Raw genomic sequence first — 20,845 nt, forward strand, 5'->3', positions numbered from 1 at the left:
ACAAAATATCCGTCTTCGCAAAAGACATGTCAATGATGTTATGACCAAAAGTAATTAGGTGTCATGCGGAAGCTAGCAAAATAAACCTCGAAAGACTATGAGTAAGAAGACAAACGAGAAATTTATCAAAAGAGACACAAATATTTAACGTGATTTGGTCAACCAACCTACATCTACAAGAATAGATGAACAATCCACTATAAATATGAGAGTACAAAATATAGGGAGGGGAATAATCTCACACAATTCACTCAAAATATAAAGAGGTTCACACAAGTGTTAATATAACACTTGTGTCTCACCGTTTCTCCCCCTACCCAAAACTCTCAAAGCCCCTTAGGACTACATTGTAAATGCTACTATATTAGAAGGAATGAGCTTTTATTTATAGAACCATAAATCTTTTCCTACAAGAAAAAAGACTAACCAAATATGGAGAATTCGTGTTTTTCTTTTAGAAAAAGAAAAATCCAATTATACTAAGAAAGTCAGAGCAGACATCCAACAAATGAAGTGACCCGATGCAAAGCAACGCAAACGATCAAGACTTTTAATGTGAATAGGCTCCTGGTTGAGTCACGTGTACCGAAGTTTTTTTAAAATGTTTTGTGCCATGAAGAGTGGCTATTCTTTCACTTCCCAAGAGAGCTTAGCTCGACACATAAGAAGTAGGGGACTATCTATATAGGGGGTAAAAGCCCTAGACCTTGTTTAGGCTAACATTAATCTCAACAATTGAAATCATGAATTAAAGAAAGAATCTGGTATGAAAAAGAAAACGGTGAAGGCTGTTCATATACATGACCACTATAAACCATATAGTTAGGAGTTTCTCGTAGATAATAAAGGAAGTTTCCAGTTTTAAGTGACACCCACTCTGGCCTACGGAAAGCAATGTCTTCCGGATCAGATTCTCCATTTTATCCAAGTGATCACAAAGCAAATAATAAAAAAATTGTTACTAATGAACCTCGAACTTGCGCTGACATGTAGCCATGTGGTAGTACTCAAGTGTAATTTAGGATAGACTTTTGATAGGATTTATACTAGCTTTTTGTAAGTTTATCAAAAACTCTTAAATATCCAAATCGAACTTATAAAATCAGATCCAATCCGAACTTATTTAGATTGGATTTGGACCATAATTTTTTCAACTCGAAAATCAAAAATCAAAAATTAAAATCAAATTTTTTATATCCAATTCAAACGGTCCAAAGGCCCATTCCTACTTATTCTAGAAAATCCTACATTAGCGAGTAAAATGCTCTCGAATAAAAACACTCGATTTCATAGCAAATAGCCTCAAACATATGATATTTCTAATTAAAAATAAAAAGAGTACATACCATCTTATTCTTACCAGAAGCCTTATTGGTTAAAACTTCCAGACGTTTGTCAACAAAAATAAATTAATGGAGATCAATGTGAAAAAATCTTTCATACATATTGAAATCAAGCTAGTACCAATCAATGGGGGTAATTGGGTCTTAGCTCATTCGGTGAGCTTCCAGCCTTCCATAATTGTCAGTTGTCACAATAATAACACCATTGACTGTAATGAACGTCCAAGCCACACTTTAACATTTAAATACTCTTCAGGGAGTAATTAATTCTTATTTAGCCTGAAAATACTTTTCAAGACCAAAAAAACAACTCATATTTCAAAAATGAAACTGTAATTTTCAAAACATAATTATTTGTGTCATACCAAACACACAATTGTGAAGTTGCTTCAGAAAAAGTGGCATATGACGGTACCCAAAGTTGATAGAGTAACCACTTATTTTGCGTCAACTCAAGTTGTGAACTTCACATGGCAATCCCCAAAAACAGAATGTCATGAATTTCAGATCTGACTGAGACACCAAAGGTTCTCGAATCTGCCCTCTCTTTAATTTGCTGCCCCTCCGCCCCCCTCCCCATGAATTTAACTGTCTTTATTCTATTCTATCTTTCATATTTTCCCCCCATATCAATAAATAAATATAATTGCATGTTACCTACACCAGATTCATATGTATTTGACTTTATTATGTATAATTTGATTGAGGTATCTTAACTTGTATCACACAACTATAGAGAACATAATGATGAAAGTGATAATGTAAAATGTCATTCAAATCAAAACTTGAAACATAGGTAGATCTGTCTAGTAGATCCTTCTTCTTCTTTTTTTCTTTTTTCTTTTTTTTTTTTCTTTTTTCAATTCTAAGTTCAATGCATTGGATTTTGGTGGAGTGAAAAAAATAATCTTCTACAAGAATCATAGTATATATTGAAAAAGATACACCTACCAAGTGCAAGGACCTCATACACAGCTCAAATAAAAACATTGCTCAGCATTAATTCTCAATTGGTTAAGCAAAAACAGTGACAAATTAATAATAGGAGTTAATCCTGTATCTCTCCATTCTCAAAACAAGAAGGCAAGCTATAACATTATTTTTCTTAAATATTCCATGCACTGTGATAGTGTGTATATATATATATATATATATATATATATATATATATATATATATATATATATATATATATATATATATATATATATATATATATATATATATATATATATATATATATAAGTATTAAATATAAAAAATAAACATGGAAATAAGAGAATGTAATTTCATTGCTTAGCATTTTCTCTGAATAGTTTTAATTAATTATGACGAAACTATCATGACACTCCCTCATGGTAATAGTGTTGTGTCGTTTTGGTTAGTGTAAGAATAAAGAAATGTAAAACACGCCCCCTTTTTGGTTCAACTCAATTACCTTGTATGGCACGCGTCTCCTTATTGCAGCCCCCACACCTCAAGCCGTAACTAACAATTTTCTCCTTCACCCCTTCCTCTTTTTCCACCCACATATTATAATATATATTATATATATATATGACCTTAAGCTTAAAGCACATCCCCCTATTTCACTTTCCCAATTCCCCAATTGGATCATGTCTAGAGATCTACAATCCCGGCGAGCTCTTTCAGAAATCCAATTACCCAATATTATTTCACAAAATGAAAACATCTCAAGAGATCATGAGCCAGAAAGATGTACTACTACTACTAATAAGGAACAAGCTGCAGAAATCCGAACCCCTGGATCTCCTCAGAATTTGATCCCCAAAATCCTCAGCTGTCCACCGGCACCTAAGAAGCCTAAAAGGGGCATCTCATGTAAGAGGAAATTACTTGGCGATTTGGAGTTTTACGATGTTGCGGCAAGAGAGGAAGTAGATTCCTTCTTCAGCTCTGTTGATGAGAATTCAAAATCATGTGGGGGTAACAGGAAGAGAAGGTGTATTCTGTAAATTCAATATGAATTAATGCTACCCTGAGTCCTAATCGGCCGGCCAAAATAAAACAAAGTTATAATATTCCACGATCGAATCGATCACTACTCCTGAGTCCTGATGTATGTATCTATTACACATATATTCTTTTCCTTCCTTTTTTTTCAATATCATGTGAATTAATTACTTCATATTATTATTCGATCTGAATTTTGAACTTTGTTCTCGATCAATTATCTCTCCCAATTTTTGACTTATCATCATCAGTAATTTCCGGTTTCTGCTCATCTGGTTATTCAATTTGGAAACATTACTATGAATTGCCTCTATATAGTGTGTTGATATTTGGCATAATCAAGATGGGGTAATGAATAATTTTGAGCTTGTATTGATTAATCCATGGAGAGAAGATAAGTAATGGTTGGAGTGATTGACACGGCTTTAATTTGGGATTGATTTTCCATTTTCTTAAAGTGAATGTTGAGAGGGATTTGTTGTATTCATTGATGTGAACAAAACTAGACAATGTGCTGTCTCAACGTGGATACCATTATATTTGTCCCTATTCGCTTTTCCCCCTCTTATCATTTCCAACCCGTTTTCTCTTTCACTCTTCAATTTATTTCCTCTCACTTTTACCCAAAATTTAAATAGCTAAATTGCCAAGTGTTTTTATCCTACAAACTAGGACGACTCTTCTAGTTTAATTATTTTTTTTACCCCATTTTAAGTCTGAATTAAAATACTCTAATACAGATTGGGGAGGGGTTATTTTAATATCCAATATATTCCAACATATAACTCTCGCTATTGTATCCTATTCTCCTAAGTAAAATGCCAATATAAATCTCAATTGGATTGATTTATCAAACTGTTTAGTCTGTGTTTGCGTGTGAATATATAAATATAAAAGGTTGTGATTGATCATATTAGTTTGTTGTGCATTGTGATCATGAGGTCCAAGAAATCACGGCATGACTAGTATTTTAATATTACTAGCTACTTCAATTATTGGTTTAGTGTATGTTCCAACTATAAACGAGGGTTAATTTGAAATGTGACTTTTAACCTCTTTTTTTTTTTTTTTAACTTGTTGTACTATTGAATTGTGGATAAGATTCAAAGTCTATGACTGGAGTAGGTGTCTGGATGATTTCTATTCGGCAAATTAAACAAGGTTTCTAGAATAAAACAATCTAATACAGCCACCAACATCTCATTTAATTTTTACAATTGAATATTACTGAGCTCACTAAGCAAAATTAGTTGTCATATTCGTTGAATCTCTACATTTTATATACTTAATGAATACTTCGTCGGAGTTGTTCATTGTGCTCCCTCATTTGTACCTTAACTTCTTAGGGATGAAAAGAGGGCAAGTTACGTTACAATTAGTGACGGATATACAATGTAAAATTTCACCCTTTAAATGGGATAATTACTCAGACAATTTTATTACAAAATGTATCCCACATCTAATTTTGATATATGGAACGATATATTATAATATGCTTTTATCGGCGGATAGATATATATGGTAAACATATCTGGAAATTATAGTATGAATGAGAAAATAGAAAATCATTTATTTATCTTTTATCCATAAAACTTGTGCACTTTTTAGCTAGCCAAAGATATAAAAACAAAATAAAGAAGATGAAAAATATTAATGAACAACGGAGCTAAATCAAAACAGATAAAGTGATTAATGTGATCTATGTTACTAGCTACTAATAAATATTTACTGGTCCTTAGCACAGATTTATAAAAAATATATGCCATGTGCCAATAATAAAAGTAAATACATTTAATGGGTCACCGTGATTTCGTTTAAATATGCAATGTGCCAATAATAGCGGAATGGGAGAATTGGATGACAATGAACAAAAAGGGTTTTTTATGGAAAAAGAAATAGCAACATTTAAGTGGTCCCAAAAGCCTACAGAAGAATCGTTATCAATCAAAAATTGACTTGACACACATTGAGGACCATCTTAATGCTTATTTATTGCCTAAGATTTTGCTCATTAAGGTGTAAAATTTTATGCTTACGTCCTCCATCTGCAAATGTTAATTTAAAAGAAAAAGAAGAAAAGTAGATTACTGATTACCTACCCCCTTAATTAACATTTAGTCGTATCAACAGTCATCAATGTTAATTGGGAACGTCACCATGAGGCATGAGCAGTCTGTCAACTAGAAAATTTAGTCTTAAACCATAAGACAAATGGAATAAATGAAAGAGGAAGCCATAAAGATAGAGACAGAGTATTGTATATCTGTTCAATTTCGCATATTGACTCTTTTTTGCTTATTAATTACTCCATCCATTTTTATTTATTTGTTAAATATTTCTTAGTTTGATTTCTCTTTTTACTTATCAATTTTGTTAAATCAAGAAAGAATTTTTCTTCTTCTTATTATACCCTCAATTTATTAATATTGAGTTAATGTCTTTGAAAAATATAGTGAGTAAATATGTTTAAAACTCTATCAACTAATAGGGGTAAAATGGTCAACTCACTATTTCGATTATTATTTTTTTAATAAATGTGTCAACTCAAAATTTAACAAGTAAATAAGAACGGAGTATCTAATTAGGTTAATTGGTATGTGCCCAAAAATAAGGGCAAATTTAGACCAAGTATTAAACAGTAGGCAAATATTTGTCTAAAATATTTAAAAGGCAGTACAATGCATTTAAGCTTTGAAGTATATTTCATGTAGTCTTACCTAAGAAAATATTTTCACAGCCCACAACTTTACCAATTAATTACACCTAATTAAACTTCCCTTCTTGTCTAAAATATTGATGAACATATATATATATATATATATGCCCCCCTAATTTCGTGTAGTTTGAGGGTATATCTACCCCTTTCTGTCGTTGTTTCGATGAGAATGAACATTCAAGAATACAAGGTGTCAAAGAGAATCAACTATATGATAGGACCCAAAAAACAGAAAGTGGATTAGCAAAAGCGTCTGCCTTACGTATTATTTAATTTAATGCCGAAAGAAACTAAAAGAGTATATATTAATTTCAGAAGGAAAATTGGGAAAGAAAAAAGAAAGTCTTTAGATGAAAAAGTAGAAGAAATGCCCAGACAGGAAAACTAGGGAAGGAACAGAAAACACCTATAGGAAAAAGTTAAGAGGAAAGTAGGACTGCAACTCAAGCATCTTGTACTTATTGTGACTGGAATATTATGGCTCTTCTCTTGTGTGACAAGGAAACTTTGTTAGATACTCCATATATATAACATTGGCTTTTTCACACATGAAAACAGTTATCATGTTAGTACTCACTACTAGCAGATTGGAATCCTATCCTGCAAAAATCAAAATATCTATAAACAAGGAGTACATTAGTTTAATTGTTGGTGTATATGTGTATTTTAATATCAAAATTAAAATATTTAAATTCATGATAATTAGTAGGTATAAAGTGGAGAAAGTGATGTCATATTCTTTGTAAGACTAGTCTTTTCTCTCAATCGTGTTGTTATTGGAACCGCTCTTCTGTTAACATGAACATTCTGACATGTTCTACACATTATAACTTACTAATTACACAGTACACCTCAAATTATTATCCACCATCTTGACATTTACTAGATAAAAGAAATACAAAACCTATATAAAGAATGTTTACTTTTTTATGTCGGTGTATGTGAAGGAGATGAGAAGTAATATGTTGTAGATGATAAATACAATATTGTATTGTGTTTACAATTTGAGGTTAAGGTAGTGAAAGAGTTGAGACAAAGACATATTTGTCACGCTATGAGCCTAGATCCTGAATATGGCCGAGACCCGACTTCATTGCTGGCACAAGAGAACCCATAACATGGCATGAACATGGAACATCCATCTAAACATAAGCACAGTGCATAATTTAAAACATATTATTTAAAAAATTCATCATACATAAAGAAAATAAGTCTCTATGTAACAAACTTTTCACAAATAAAACATTTAAGTTTCGAAACATAATGACACCAAAGTCAAAGCTAGAATACATGACATGATATCATACTAACCGACTATCTATGAAGCCTCTAACATGATTGAATATTGTTTACTGGGTCAAACGGTGACAGAGTCAGAATTTCTATGAAGAGGGTTTGAAGTACAAAGAAGTAAACACGTGAAAATTATAAGATGAAAGATGGAACGAGATGGGAGGAAAATATAATCTTAATCAGCTAAATTTAACTTGTCTTGCCATGCCGCATTTTGGTTCTTCCTACTATTACCCTGTCCATCGAGCTTTTTGAAATTTCTTGTGTTTTTTTTGCAGTGTTTTACTTTATTTTAATTCTGAAATAGTACCCAATCAATCATACGTTACTTTAAAAACCACCAAGATTTGTTTAAAAAATGTAATGATTGAGTTACTAATATTATAATGCATATTAAGAAGATTAATAAATGACATCGTTGATTTGTTAATTCATTTTACTAGGTTACATTTGTAAAAAATATAAATGATAAATAAATCAACTAAGTTTAGTTTAAATATTCATCTTCTTAGGATCGAATTGAAAAATATAAGAAAGAAATATACTATGAAATTACGAACAAATCAATTAAATAGCTTTTGTTAAAAGGATATTCACGACTTTTAAATTTCTTCATTCAATTAATTTTAATTTACTTTATTTTATATATAATACTTTTTCTAACTCAATTTCAAATTTAATAACAATTCATCATTTTTGAAAAGAGTTTTTTCGAGTTAGTACATGGAAAGAGAGTTATATAAAAATAAAATGAGCAATATAAATAAGAAGAATAAAAGATAAAATATCAAAAATGTGGCTAATAAATTTAAACAAAGACAAATTGAGAAAAAAAATACCATAGAAAAATAATCAAAAACAACAATAATAAAACTTTACATTGAATCCAAAAACAATGAGGCTTTTCATTGGGTTGAGATTCTGAGTTCATAATCTCAACCTTTTCAGAGCAGAAAAAAGGAAACATTACACGCAATGGGAATTGAACTCAGACCATTTAGCCTATCAATGTATCCCTTAACCATTGAGCTATGCTTATCTTTAGTACTAAGGGGGTTCATTTTAATATATATACTTATAAAATCAAAAATTGACCTTATATATACAATATAATTTTTTGATGAAGGAGGTTCAACCCTAGGGACAATCCCCCAGTATGACTTATGAACTTAAACAAACTGAAACTGGCTAATAACCAAGAATGAATAAAGCTCACCAATAGTTGAAACATAAAACTTAACATGCTGCTCGATCATCCTGAGTATCAGAGTCTATATCAATTAAAAGATGAAGCATCCTCAACAAAAGAAACACAAGTGCATGTAGAATAGTACCATATATAAAATGACGGAAAAAACATGAACATACATATCAAAGAGAAACATGAACAACCAACAAAATCATAATCATGATATAAAAGGATTTAGATATCAAATCGAGTAGGCCGGATAAAACATAACTAAAACATGAAGTAAAATGCTTAATTGAAGGCCATGAATAAAACATAGAGTAAAATTATAAGCTTTAAAATAGTGACACTGGCCTTGACCGGAGAAAATTATCTTTCATAAATTTTTAATTTGTGTTGGGAGTTTTTCTAAACCGTCATATCATCATGTGAGCTCATAATATTCGATCATCTTTTGATCGAGAAATTATTTTATACCTTGTCAGGACATAGTGCGTAATATGATACATGGATCCATAATAAGTCCTTATCAAGGGCACATAGAGAACTAGCCTGAACTAATTGTATGATTCTTAACCTACAATAGCATACATAGTTTTGGTTATCCATTATCTAAATTCATTCCTTCTCGATTAATAATAATCATCTCAAAATATAATATGTACTCAATATTAATATCAACTTAAAAGCTCGTAAATCATAGTTATCTCGGAAGCTTATAAGTTATGACCATGTAAATCATATCATAATACCATAAAGTTTATCATTTAAAATAAAATCATGGTTCATATATAATGTCTTAATATCGAGAAGTTCATACTTTTATCATGAAAATCATATCATAAGTAAAAAATTTCAACCTTTAAGAAAAACTATGATGTTAATACTTGGCGTTGAAAATCATCAAAAATTATGATTCATAGTCATAGGAATCAAATTGTAAGTAAAATTCTTAAGAAAAATTATCAAACTTAGTTTTTCGAAGAAATCATACTTTTTATATTTTTGAAGCTTCATGGTGAATCATAGAATTCATGAAACATGGATTAATATAGCTCAAATTAAATATTTTTAGTTGGCATAAAATGACCGCTATCAAATATAAAACCCAATAAGGTTAGGACTGAATCTCACAAGAACGTGAAGAGGAATACAATTGGTATAAGAAGTCAATCTTATGATGACTATTTCAAATGATAATTTATCGAGAATGTTTATGATATAATTATTATTATCTAAGAGTATGATTAAGTTGTTTTCAATAAATAATAAAGAACTGAGCTGTGTTTTCCTAGATGTTGGAATACAAACATATAAATTACTATTGAACACATTCGGGTATGTTCACTGTGCAAAACTAATGAATTTATACATCTTCTAAAGTCTTTTGACCCAATAAGAAGAAATTCACCCTGGGTCCTTCTGATACTTAAATTTCTATATGCAAACATCATCATATACATTGATTTTCTTGGACCACATAATAATTCGTTATCCAATTGAATTTGATTTTCTCTGGATGCTATATAGGAATCCATCTCTATTCCTTTCCACCACAGATAAAAGTTCATTCCGTGTGTAACGATCCTTCTAGCCATTCTATAAATTTTATCAATATTTCTCATTTTTACCACTTTCATAGATTTTACATGTAATTTATGACTAATTAGAATGAGTGATACTATTTTTGAAATAAAGTAAAAGTTATTTTATTTTTAATTAAAAAGGAAAGAAAGAAAAGATTTTAAAAGGGCAAATTTCCAATTCTATAAGGAAAGACGATCCAACAATGTGCTGGCAGAAAACCAGAAAAGAGCACATCAGTTTAATAAAATACAGAGGTGGAAAAGAAAAGAAAGGGAGAAAAAAAAGAAAAAGAGAAAGATAAAAATAAGGATTTTCATCTCAAAGTATCAAGATAATGTTTCTCGTCTTTTTCATGAAATTTTTTATGTGATTGTGAGTGGATATTTAGGTAGAAACGTGGAGAAATTAAGAAAGTATATCTCTAAGGTTCTTAGAATAGAATCTTCATTTGGAGATCTAATAACAATTTATTTTAGTTTATATTCGACGTGCTAGTTTTTTTTTATTATGGTGTAATCTGAACGAAAATTTTAGATTCAACTCCAGAGTCTTAGACTAAGTTTTCTAACCCAATTTTGAGATAAAATTAACATAAAAATATGAGTGTCATTAGATTCACATTCTTATAGGAATTCTATATTTGATTTTTTTTTTATTATTCGTAAGCATTACAGAAGGACAAATTTATAATTTGACATTCGGACTTAGATTTGAGGAAAGTAGAGATTTTTTACTTCTTTGAAGTGTTAGTTTTGATAAAATGGATAAGTTTGAGGCTAATGGATAATAAGGCGGTCCTATATAAATGAGATAACATGTATTTATGCAGATAAAGGTGCCATGATATGGGAAAACTTACATGAAATTAATTATCGATTGATAGTAATTCATGAGTTGTGATATGAGTGGATTGTTGAGATTTGTGATTTATGTGAACTTGATTTTGAGTCATGGTCCTTAGTTTGTAAGACTCCGAAAGTTGGAAAGTTGGATCGAAGGAAAAACTCAAAAATGTTGATTGTCCTCAAGTCTACGATTCACTCTACGACTCATAGTCCTTTCTACGACTTGTGGGGATGAGTCGTAAAGTTGACCTCTGAGTCTGAAATGATGAAGTCTTAGAAGTTATCCGACGACTCAACAGGAGAGTCGTTGGCACAAGGATGAATCGTAATGTCAACTCATAACAAAACTTCAGAGACTCAGGAAGTTTCAGGTTTTCAAACTTGTAGGACAACAAGGGTCTACGAATCATAGACTAGTTGATGAGTCATAAAAATGACTCGTAGATGCAACATTAGAGACCCCAAAATCTCAGGGTCTTGTTACACCTGCAGTACAACTCAAGTCTATGATCCATAAACTTGAAGACGAGTCATAGAACCCAAATTGTAGGGTCAAGTTTCGGAATTAATGAAGGGTATTTGCGTCTTTTTCCAAGTTTGGTTCAATTAAAACTAGACACATCTATGGAAACATTCAGAACCTATAAATCCCCCAACCCTTCAAATTCCCCTCCTCATTCCCAAAATTTTCCCCAAGGCAAGATCAAATCTCTTCAAGTTCCTCCTATTATTCCAAGCTAAGGTTTCCAGAGCAATTAATTTCTTCTTCAATTTTGAGTTGATTTCATAGTCCGGAAACCCGCCACTTGATCATTCACATAATAAGCATCTTCCTCATATCCATAATCGTCATAACTTGGTGACCTACCTTGATGGTCGATTGCATTAATTTTCTCTTATCCCATGCTTTTGACTACCAACCTGATGTCAGTTTTTAATTGGGCAAGCTCTTGAAGTATCTCTTCATTTTGTAAGTTGGGATTCTTCTTTGTGCGAACATAAAAAAAGCTTTTTGAAGTTTATGTGTCCCTAGTGCTCCAAGCTCTGTTAGTCTTTGGAACACAATCAAGTCTCTCTGCATCCTCTTGGAAAGTGTTAGCCAAAAATGCTCCGCCAATGATGGTGTCGGCGACAACCTTTTCATTATCATCAAGTGCACGGTAGAATAGCTCAAGAAGTGACTCGTCTATTATCCTATGATTTGGCACGCTTTGCAAATACTTTACAAATCTCTCCCAAGCTCCACAAATTGACTCTCCGTGCAACTGTTAAAAATTATTTAATCTGTCTGTTAGTTTCAACTTCTTAGATAATGGGAAATACTTCTCCATGAATGCTATGTGTAATTCATCCCAAGTTGTTATGGAGTTGTACGGGAGTTCGTACAACCAAATTGATGCTTTGCCAGTAAGTGATAATGGAAAAATGCGCAATCCAATGATATCCATATTTAAGCTTAAGTCGCCAATACAGCTTTGGCAAACGTACGCCACATTCTGGAGATGAATGTGCGGATCTTCGGGTGGCAATCCTGAAAACAGTCCTCTACTATGAAACATTTGAATCAGTTCGCTTGTAATGCTAAACTTAGTTCTTGATAGCAATGGAGGTAACACAATAGCACCTGTAGTTTTGAGGCATCAGGATGGAATCCATAGTTATTCCATATGCCGAATTCAGGGTGTTGTCTAGGTGGAGGACGTTGCCTTGCTACTTGTGGATTATTAAGGATATCCTGTGGTTGATATTGCAGAGGATGTTGTGGTGCATTTTCATGTTGCTCTCCAAGATGTTCCGTGCTATCACCAATTCGTGTCCCTCATTGTTACTATTGTTGTTCACCAACTAACGTAATGCTCTTTCAATTTCGAGATTGAATGAAATCAAGGAAATGCCCTGACTTCTTGTATTTGACATGCACTAGGAATCAAAATCTGTTTTAGCACAAACAAAGAGAGAAATCACGTAAAATAAGGAAATAATGACTACCCATCAAATCATAAAAGTTAATCTTAATCTAAAAGCCAAATTCACTGCAATGGCGCCAAAATTTGATACGATCAAATTACAACTCTCTAAAAAAGTATAAAGCGATCATTAATCAAATATAAAACCTAACGAAGGTTAGGGTCGATCCTACGAGGAATATGATTTAGATTTTAGATCAAACATTTATCATTTTCTTTACTAATCAAGTTATTCCCGTAAAAAGAGAAAATAAAGGGGGGGGGGGATTTTTATAAAATTAATCAATAAATCAAATAGCAAACGTCAATGAACGAAAGTACGGTTTAATGTGGTTTAAATCAATAGGAAGTGAAACTAGGATTACATCCTTAACTAAGTAGACCTTTTTTATTAGTAATTCTTTCCCCACAAATCCTTAACTAAGTAGACATTTTTTTATTAGTAATTCTTTCCTAGTGTATTACATGTAGAATCAGTAAGTTAATTTCACCTAAGTCCTTGATCCAGCAAATAAGTGAATTTCACTACGCAACTTGATCCGTCTACGAGTGTATGCTTTACTAACCCTTACCAATGATCCCAGATTTAGCTATCTCTTGATCCGTTCAAGCTAATTAGAAGAGGATGATTAGCTCCAAATCTCGTTGTTTAATCTATTTTTCCATCCATTACCTCCTTGATCCGGCAAGTAAGGATAAGATGATTTCTAACGTTGCCCACCGTTAAAAAAAATCAAAATAAAGGGAAAAACAATACATGCATGTACATATTCAAGAATTACTTTTTATTAAGTTATACGTTGTTAATTCTTCATGTTTCCCACAACCCTGGTTGTAGAATTAGCTACTCATAATGATGTGTTCACAATCAATAATATTCACGATAAAAGAAATCATAAACTTACAATGAGAATTATGAAAACCCAAAGATCTTCAATAAAATACAAATGTAAAATATCAATAACAAAAACCCGAATTCAAGAATAAAAGCTCAAAAGTAGTTTAAGCTATATTCTCAAATCCAAAAATGTGCATAAAGTAATTTAAACCTAAGAAGTGTATGTATAGACAAACATTCCTAAATAAATATGGATTTAGAAACCATAGAAAACTAAAAGTTGGTTTGGGTCTACAGCTCGCTTCTACGTATTGTAACAACTTAGATGAGTCGTAGACCCAGCTCGTAATCCTTCACTTCGCATTGGGGATTGTTTTTCTTCACAACTATTCTCTACGGCTCGTAACACTAAAGACGGATCTCAAATGGGGTCGTAGACATTGTTCTTTCTTCATCACTTGTAACTTCTAGCTATGAGTGAGTTCTATGACTCGTAGGAACTTAGATGAGCCATAGCTCATCTTCTTCACTTTGCCCTTATTCATTCACTGCTGATTTGATGACTACTTTTGATGACCCATTAACTTGAGAATGAGTCGCTCACTACACTTGTGGTCTTCAATTCAACTTTTATTTTTCTCCTGTTTTTTGACGATTGATACCTACAACTCCTATAACTAATGACGAGTCGTAGGATGAGCCCATAAACCCTAAATATACCTTTATTCAGTGTTGTGATTCCTCAACCAAATCTCTAACTTAGTTTCCTGCAAAATAAACACAACCAATATCAAATATGCTACTAAATGCTTAAAAGACATGCACATTCTTAAGTTTTTAAGCATTAAAAGTACCATAAATCCATGGTACATCACCTGCCATACTACCATAGAATACGAGGCATGGCTAATGTAACGATCTTTAAGAAGCAAAGACCACATGATGGGACAACCAGTCCATGCCTAGAATAACATCAAAGTCTAGCATATCCAAAACAATAAGGTCAACCCAGTTGATTTCCTAATTTTAATACTTGAGATAGATAATTTTAGTTGTTCCTACAGCCCAATTATGTATATATATAAGCATGTTTAGAATTTAATTTGTTAGTTTATTTCGATATGAACTCAACTTGAGAGGTATCACATCATCCAATCATTATGGTTTGTCCCTGTCACGCCCCGGGAGGGTACCCTAGGCGAGACCAGCACTCAAAAGCCATTTCTGGCCTTCAAGCGAACCACCTGGTCCAGTCACACTTTCATTCGTTCACATTCTCTCAGCGGAAGACTCAATCATAGGCATACTATTCATATTTTAGAGGCCGAAGTCCAAACACTATCAAATCAACAAACAACTATAATAAAACTATTCAAAATAACAATCCAACATTCTCACACTCTAATCTATGAAGCCTCTATCAACAATCTAGAAGGTGCCAATGACAAGCCTATGGCTACCAACCGTCAAAACAAAGAAAACAAAACAAAGCTGTAAAGAAGATCTCGGCATCCTCCGGAAACTAGGAGGACTCACCAACTAGCTGGGAGTGAGTAGATCTTCAATGGTGCACCGGTTGATGATCTCTAGTACCTGTCTCTGCATCATGAAAATATGCAGGCCAAATGGCGTCAGTATATGGAATGTACGAGTATGTAAAATGGTCGAATGAAACAATATCAGAAAAGGGTCAAACCATCTCGGAAATCTCAACTCAGTAAAAAGAAACAACTCAAGCAAGTGTCCTAAGTATAACAAGAAACGGTTTAGACGGGACCAAATCACATGCCATTCAACTCAATCCGACTCAGAGTACTATGAAAACCTATATGGGAGTTTTTCTTATCCGAAAACCATTACTTATGAGCCAGTGATAGTACAATAAGCCAACGTTGTTACCACGTCCGTTCATACCTTGCCAGGGTATGAAAAAGTCACCAATCATGGATTCCATCGATCAGTCAAGTCCTATCATTTCAGGATAATAAAGTGGAAAACATCCGACTTTAATGGTTCAATCTCATGGGAAGCATCCGACTTTAACGGTTCTATCCCTTCTTACGTTGGCGGTATAGTTTATGGGGTTCGAGTATGGACAATACTCTTACCCAATTCGGTGCTCAATACTCCTCCCATGACTCCATGCTCATAAAACTCCATCCAATCAACTCAACAAGTCATCACGGCTAGTCTCATTTAGAACCTTGCCAACTCATCAACTCTATCCTCAATTCAACTCAATCGAGTGTAACTTAGATATGCATTTATAACAACCTACAAACATATCCAACCATTCCTCTTCTCATTTATCACATCCTTAGGACTCATCACAACTCCAAGGTTTTAAATCAACAATTCAAGATGAATAACACATTTAAGAAAATTGACATATTTAACATAATCACATGGTCAAGAAAATCAACAAGTATGTTAATAACTCATTTCCATCGACTCATGCTAACATGAAGATTTTAGAAATTTCTTAGCTCAACAACATCACCATAATAAGAATCGAATTAATAGATGACAAGACTTATTTGGACATAAGCCTATCAAGAAACTCCATTCTTATGAACATTTAACCTTAAGGAAAGTATAGGGCACATGGGTGAACTTAACCCATGCTTTGAGTAGCCTTACATACCTTAGAGTAGATTTTGAAGAAACCTTGTTGTTGGGTCTTCAATGGGAAACTTGAAATCTTGAAGCTCTTGAAGGCACTCTTTGTTGAAGAAGGATTTGGAGAAGAAGAAGAAGAAGAGAGGGAAATGTTTGGGCTTTTAGATAGAGAGAGAGGGACTGAAAATGGTCTCAAAAACGTCCAAAGGCAGATACATATATAATTTAGGAAAATTCCCAAATTGCCTTTTCTCTAAAAATCTGAAAAATAGGCTAAAACGCTATTGGCGTGATAGTGGCGCATCGCACCACTGCAGCGCCAAGTTGAATTTAGGCTTAAAACCTGCATATCTGATAGTGGCGCATCGCGCCAAGGACCAAACTACTGAGGTTTTTTTATGGCGCGATAGTGGCGCGTCGCTCCCTTCAGCGCCAAGCCCATATTTTCTGAGTTCTGGAAAATAGGCTTAAAAACCCTGCACATCTTCTAGTGGCGCACCGCGCCAAGGACCAAACTACTGAGGCTTGTTCCTGGCGCAAAAGTAGCGCATCGCGCCACTGTGGCGCCAAGCCCAGATTTCTAGCCACCCAGGCCTGAAATTCCTGTCGTGCTAGTACGTCTTTAGATAATCATAACTTTTGACTCCGAACTCCAAAAATTATGATCTTGGTGGTGTTAGAAATAAGACTCGAAGTCCTTTAATTTAATAGGTCATGGGACACCTAGATCGTCGTCTTTCAAAAGATAGGTTCGTTAGAAGTCGATCCCTTACACGAACTCATTCTAAAACTTAGCCACGACGAATTCTTGGACTTAGATTGGTCCTAGGGGTCCTTTGTGACCCCGCATCACCTCTAACACTCTTCAATTACTTAGGGACTCATCCTAACTCATGTATATACTTCACAATAATTGAGTTCGGTCCTACACGTATATAAGAAGGGTCCGAATCCTAGCGAAGAATTTTGGGGGGGTGTTACATTATCTCCCCCTTGGGATCATTCGTCCTCGAATAACGAGTAACTAAAGATGGACTTGGGGTACAAATCACAATCAGAAATCAGTCATTCCGCCAATCAAATTCTCAAATAAATTACTATCCAAACTCAAAATGTGCAAACGAATTCAAGTCAAGAAAATGGACATTACCTTCAATATTCTCATCGGTAGGCACGGATAGATGTGGATATCTAGATTTCATGTCTTCCTCCGCTTCCCATGTGGCTTCTTCAACAAATTGATTTCTCCACTGGACTTTGATTGAGGCGATCTCTTTGTTCCTAAATTTGCGAATTTGGCGATCAAGAATCTGGATCGGAACCTCTTCATAGGATAAACTATACTTAACTCCTATGCTATCAATGGGTACTACCAATGAGGGATCGCCCAAGCACTTTTTCAATATCAAAACATAGAATACCGGATGAATAGAGGCTAGCTCTGAGGGTAACTCCAACTCATAGGCGACACTTCCAATCCGCCTCGAAATCTGGTAAGGACCAATATATCGAGGACTAAGCTTCCCTTTCCTTACAAACCTCATGACGCCCTTCATGGGTGACACTTTCAAGTATACTCAATCATCCACCTCGAACTCTAAGTCTCTCCTCTTCATATTGGTGTAAGATTTTTGACGGCTTTGGGCTGTCTTTAGCCTATCTTGAATAACTCTCACCTTCTCCATGGCTTGGTGAATAAAATCGAGCCTAATTAACTCAACTTCACCAACTTCAAACCATCCAATTGGCGATCTACACCTCCTCCCATACAAAGCTTCATAAGGAGCCATTTGAATGCTTGCATGATAGCTATTATTATATGCAAACTCTATGAGAGGTAAGTGATCATCCTAATTTCTTTTGAAGTCAAGCACATATGCCCTCAGCATATCCTCTAATGTCTAGATGGTGCGCTCCGCTTGGCCGTCTGTCTAGGGATGAAAGGCCGTACTCAAGTTCACCTTCGAACCTAGTCCCTTCTGAAAGGATTTCCAAAATTGGAAAGTGAATTGAGCTCCTCTGTCTGAGATGATAGACAAGGGAACTCCATGCAATCTGACTATCTCCTGAATGTATAATTTTGCATAATCTTCTGCGGTATCGGTAGTCTTAACTGCCAAGAAGTGAGCTAATTTCGTCATTCTATCCACAATTACCCAACTGGAATCATGTTGCTTTTGGGACCTCGGTAAACCTGTAATAAAGTCCATGTTGATCATTTCCCACTTCTATTCCGGAATTTCTATGTTTTGAGCTAACCCACATGGCTTTTGATGCTCAACTTTAACCTGTTGGCAATTCAGGCACTTGGAAACAAATTCCGCGATATCTCTCTTCATTCCACTCCACCAATAAACTTCTCTCAAGTTATAATACATCTTTGTAGAGCCAGGATGAATAGAGTATCTGGAACTATGCGCTACGGCCATAATTCTCTCTCGAACATCATTGACATCGGGTACACACAACCTATTTTGGTACCTCAACACACCATCTCCCCCTTTGGTAAAAACCATCACTTTTTGTTTGTGAACAACTTCCTTCAACTGGAGAAGGATGGGATCTTGTCTTACTTCTCTTTCACCTCTGTCACAAGTGAGGATGCAGACCCATCCTGAACATTAACTCCGCCTTCGTTGTTCTCTTCAAGATGAACTCCCAATCGAGCTAGTCTATGCACCTCTTTAGCCAATTCTTTCATCCCCTCCTCTATATGGGCAGTACTACCCATAGACAACCTGCTAAGAGCATCAGCAACAACGTTAGCTTTACCTGGATGGTAGAGGATGCTCATATCATAGTCCTTGAGTAGCTTGAGCCATCTCCTTTGTCTCAGGTTGAGTTCCTTCTGGCTGAAGACTTATTGTAAACTCTTATGATCGGTGAACACATCAATATGCACTCCATACAAGTAGTGGCACCAAATTTTAAGCGCAAATACCATAGCTACCAGCTCGAGGTCATGAGTTGGGTAATTCTTCTCATGAACCTTAAGTTGTCTTGAAACATAGCCTATTACCTTTCCCCTCTACATCAACACACAGCCCAAAACAATTCTAGATGCATCACAATAGATCACAAAACCCTCTGTTCCATCGGGCAATGTTAGAACAGGAGCAGTAGTTAGCTTGGTCTTTAATTTCTAGAAACTCTCCTCACAAGCATCGGACCATTGGAACTTGGCCTTCTTTTGGGTCAGCTTGTTCAATGGCGACGATATGGATGAGAATTCCTCTACAAACCTTCGATAATAGCCGGCTAAACCCAATAAGCTTCTTATCTCTGTCGGGAAGGTGGGTCTGGGCTAATTTTTCACTGCCTCAACCTTCTAAGCATCAACCCGAATACCATCTTCAGATACAATGTGGCCTAGAAAAGCCACTGATGCAAGCCAAAATTCACATTTGGAGAACTTTGCATACAATACCTGGTCTTTTAAAGTTTGCAAGACGACTCTAAGGTGATGGGCGTGCTCCTCCTCATTCTTGGAGTAAACCAAAATATCATCTATGAATACAATCACAAACATATCAAGATATGATTTAAATACTCGGTTCATGAGGTCCATGAAAGCTGCGGGGGCATTAGTCAACCCAAAGGACATTACCAAGAACTCAAAGTGGCCATAGCGGGTCCAAAAAGCTGTCTTTGGGATATCACACTCCCTCACCTTCAGCTGATGGTAGCCCAATCTTAGGTCTATCTTTGAGAAACAGGTGGCACTCTGAAGTTGATCAAATAAGTCATCTATTCTGGGAAGAGGGTATTTATTCTTTATGGTGACCTTGTTCAGCTGCCTGTAGTCAATACAAATTCTAAGGGACCCATCTTTCTTTCGCACGAATAGGACAAGAGCATCCCATGGTAAGACACTTGGCCTAATGAATCCCTTATCTAATAAATCTTTCAACTATTCTTTCAACTCTTTCAACTCAGCTGGAGCCATTCTATATGGAGGGATAGAGATAGGCTGGGTATCAGAGAGAACATCAATCCCAAAGTCGATCTCCCTATCAGGAGGGACTCCAGGCAGATCTTCAGGAAAGAAGTCAGGAAACTCAATGACAATCGGAACCAATTTGAGGGATGGAGACTCAACATTGTCATTTTTCACTCGGACGATGTGATAAATACACCCCTTTGAGATTAGCTTCCTGGCCCTAAGGTATGAAATAAACTTACCCTTAGGCACAACAGGACTACCCTTCCACTCTATGACAGCCTCATTCGGGAATTTAAACTTGACAATTTGAGTCCTATAATTAATAGAGGCATAACAGATATAAATCTAGTCCATGCCAAGGATCACATTAAAATCGACCATGTCTAACTCAACTAAGTTAGCCAAGGTATCCCTATGATGAATTGACACAGTGCAACCTCTATAGACTTTCTCGGCTAAGACAGAATCACCGACAGGAGTAGCCATGCAAAAAGGCTTATGAAGACATTCAGGAATTTTATTGAATTTACT

General features: G+C 34.6%; 1 protein-coding gene across 1 annotated transcript; it reads left to right on the plus strand.

Annotated features, from left to right (window-relative positions):
- Nucleotides 1–2,824: 2,824 nt before the first annotated feature.
- LOC129895094 (cyclin-dependent protein kinase inhibitor SMR2-like) lies at nt 2,825–3,534 on the plus strand. The gene has a single exon (XM_055970737.1). It carries the CDS (start codon nt 2,960–2,962, stop codon nt 3,317–3,319), a length of 360 nt encoding a protein of 119 aa, XP_055826712.1. The 5' UTR covers nt 2,825–2,959; the 3' UTR covers nt 3,320–3,534.
- Nucleotides 3,535–20,845: the final 17,311 nt, after the last annotated feature.

The sequence above is a fragment of the Solanum dulcamara genome, chromosome 7 (assembly GCF_947179165.1).
Source record: "Solanum dulcamara chromosome 7, daSolDulc1.2, whole genome shotgun sequence".
In the NCBI taxonomy this organism is placed as follows: domain Eukaryota; kingdom Viridiplantae; phylum Streptophyta; class Magnoliopsida; order Solanales; family Solanaceae; genus Solanum; species Solanum dulcamara.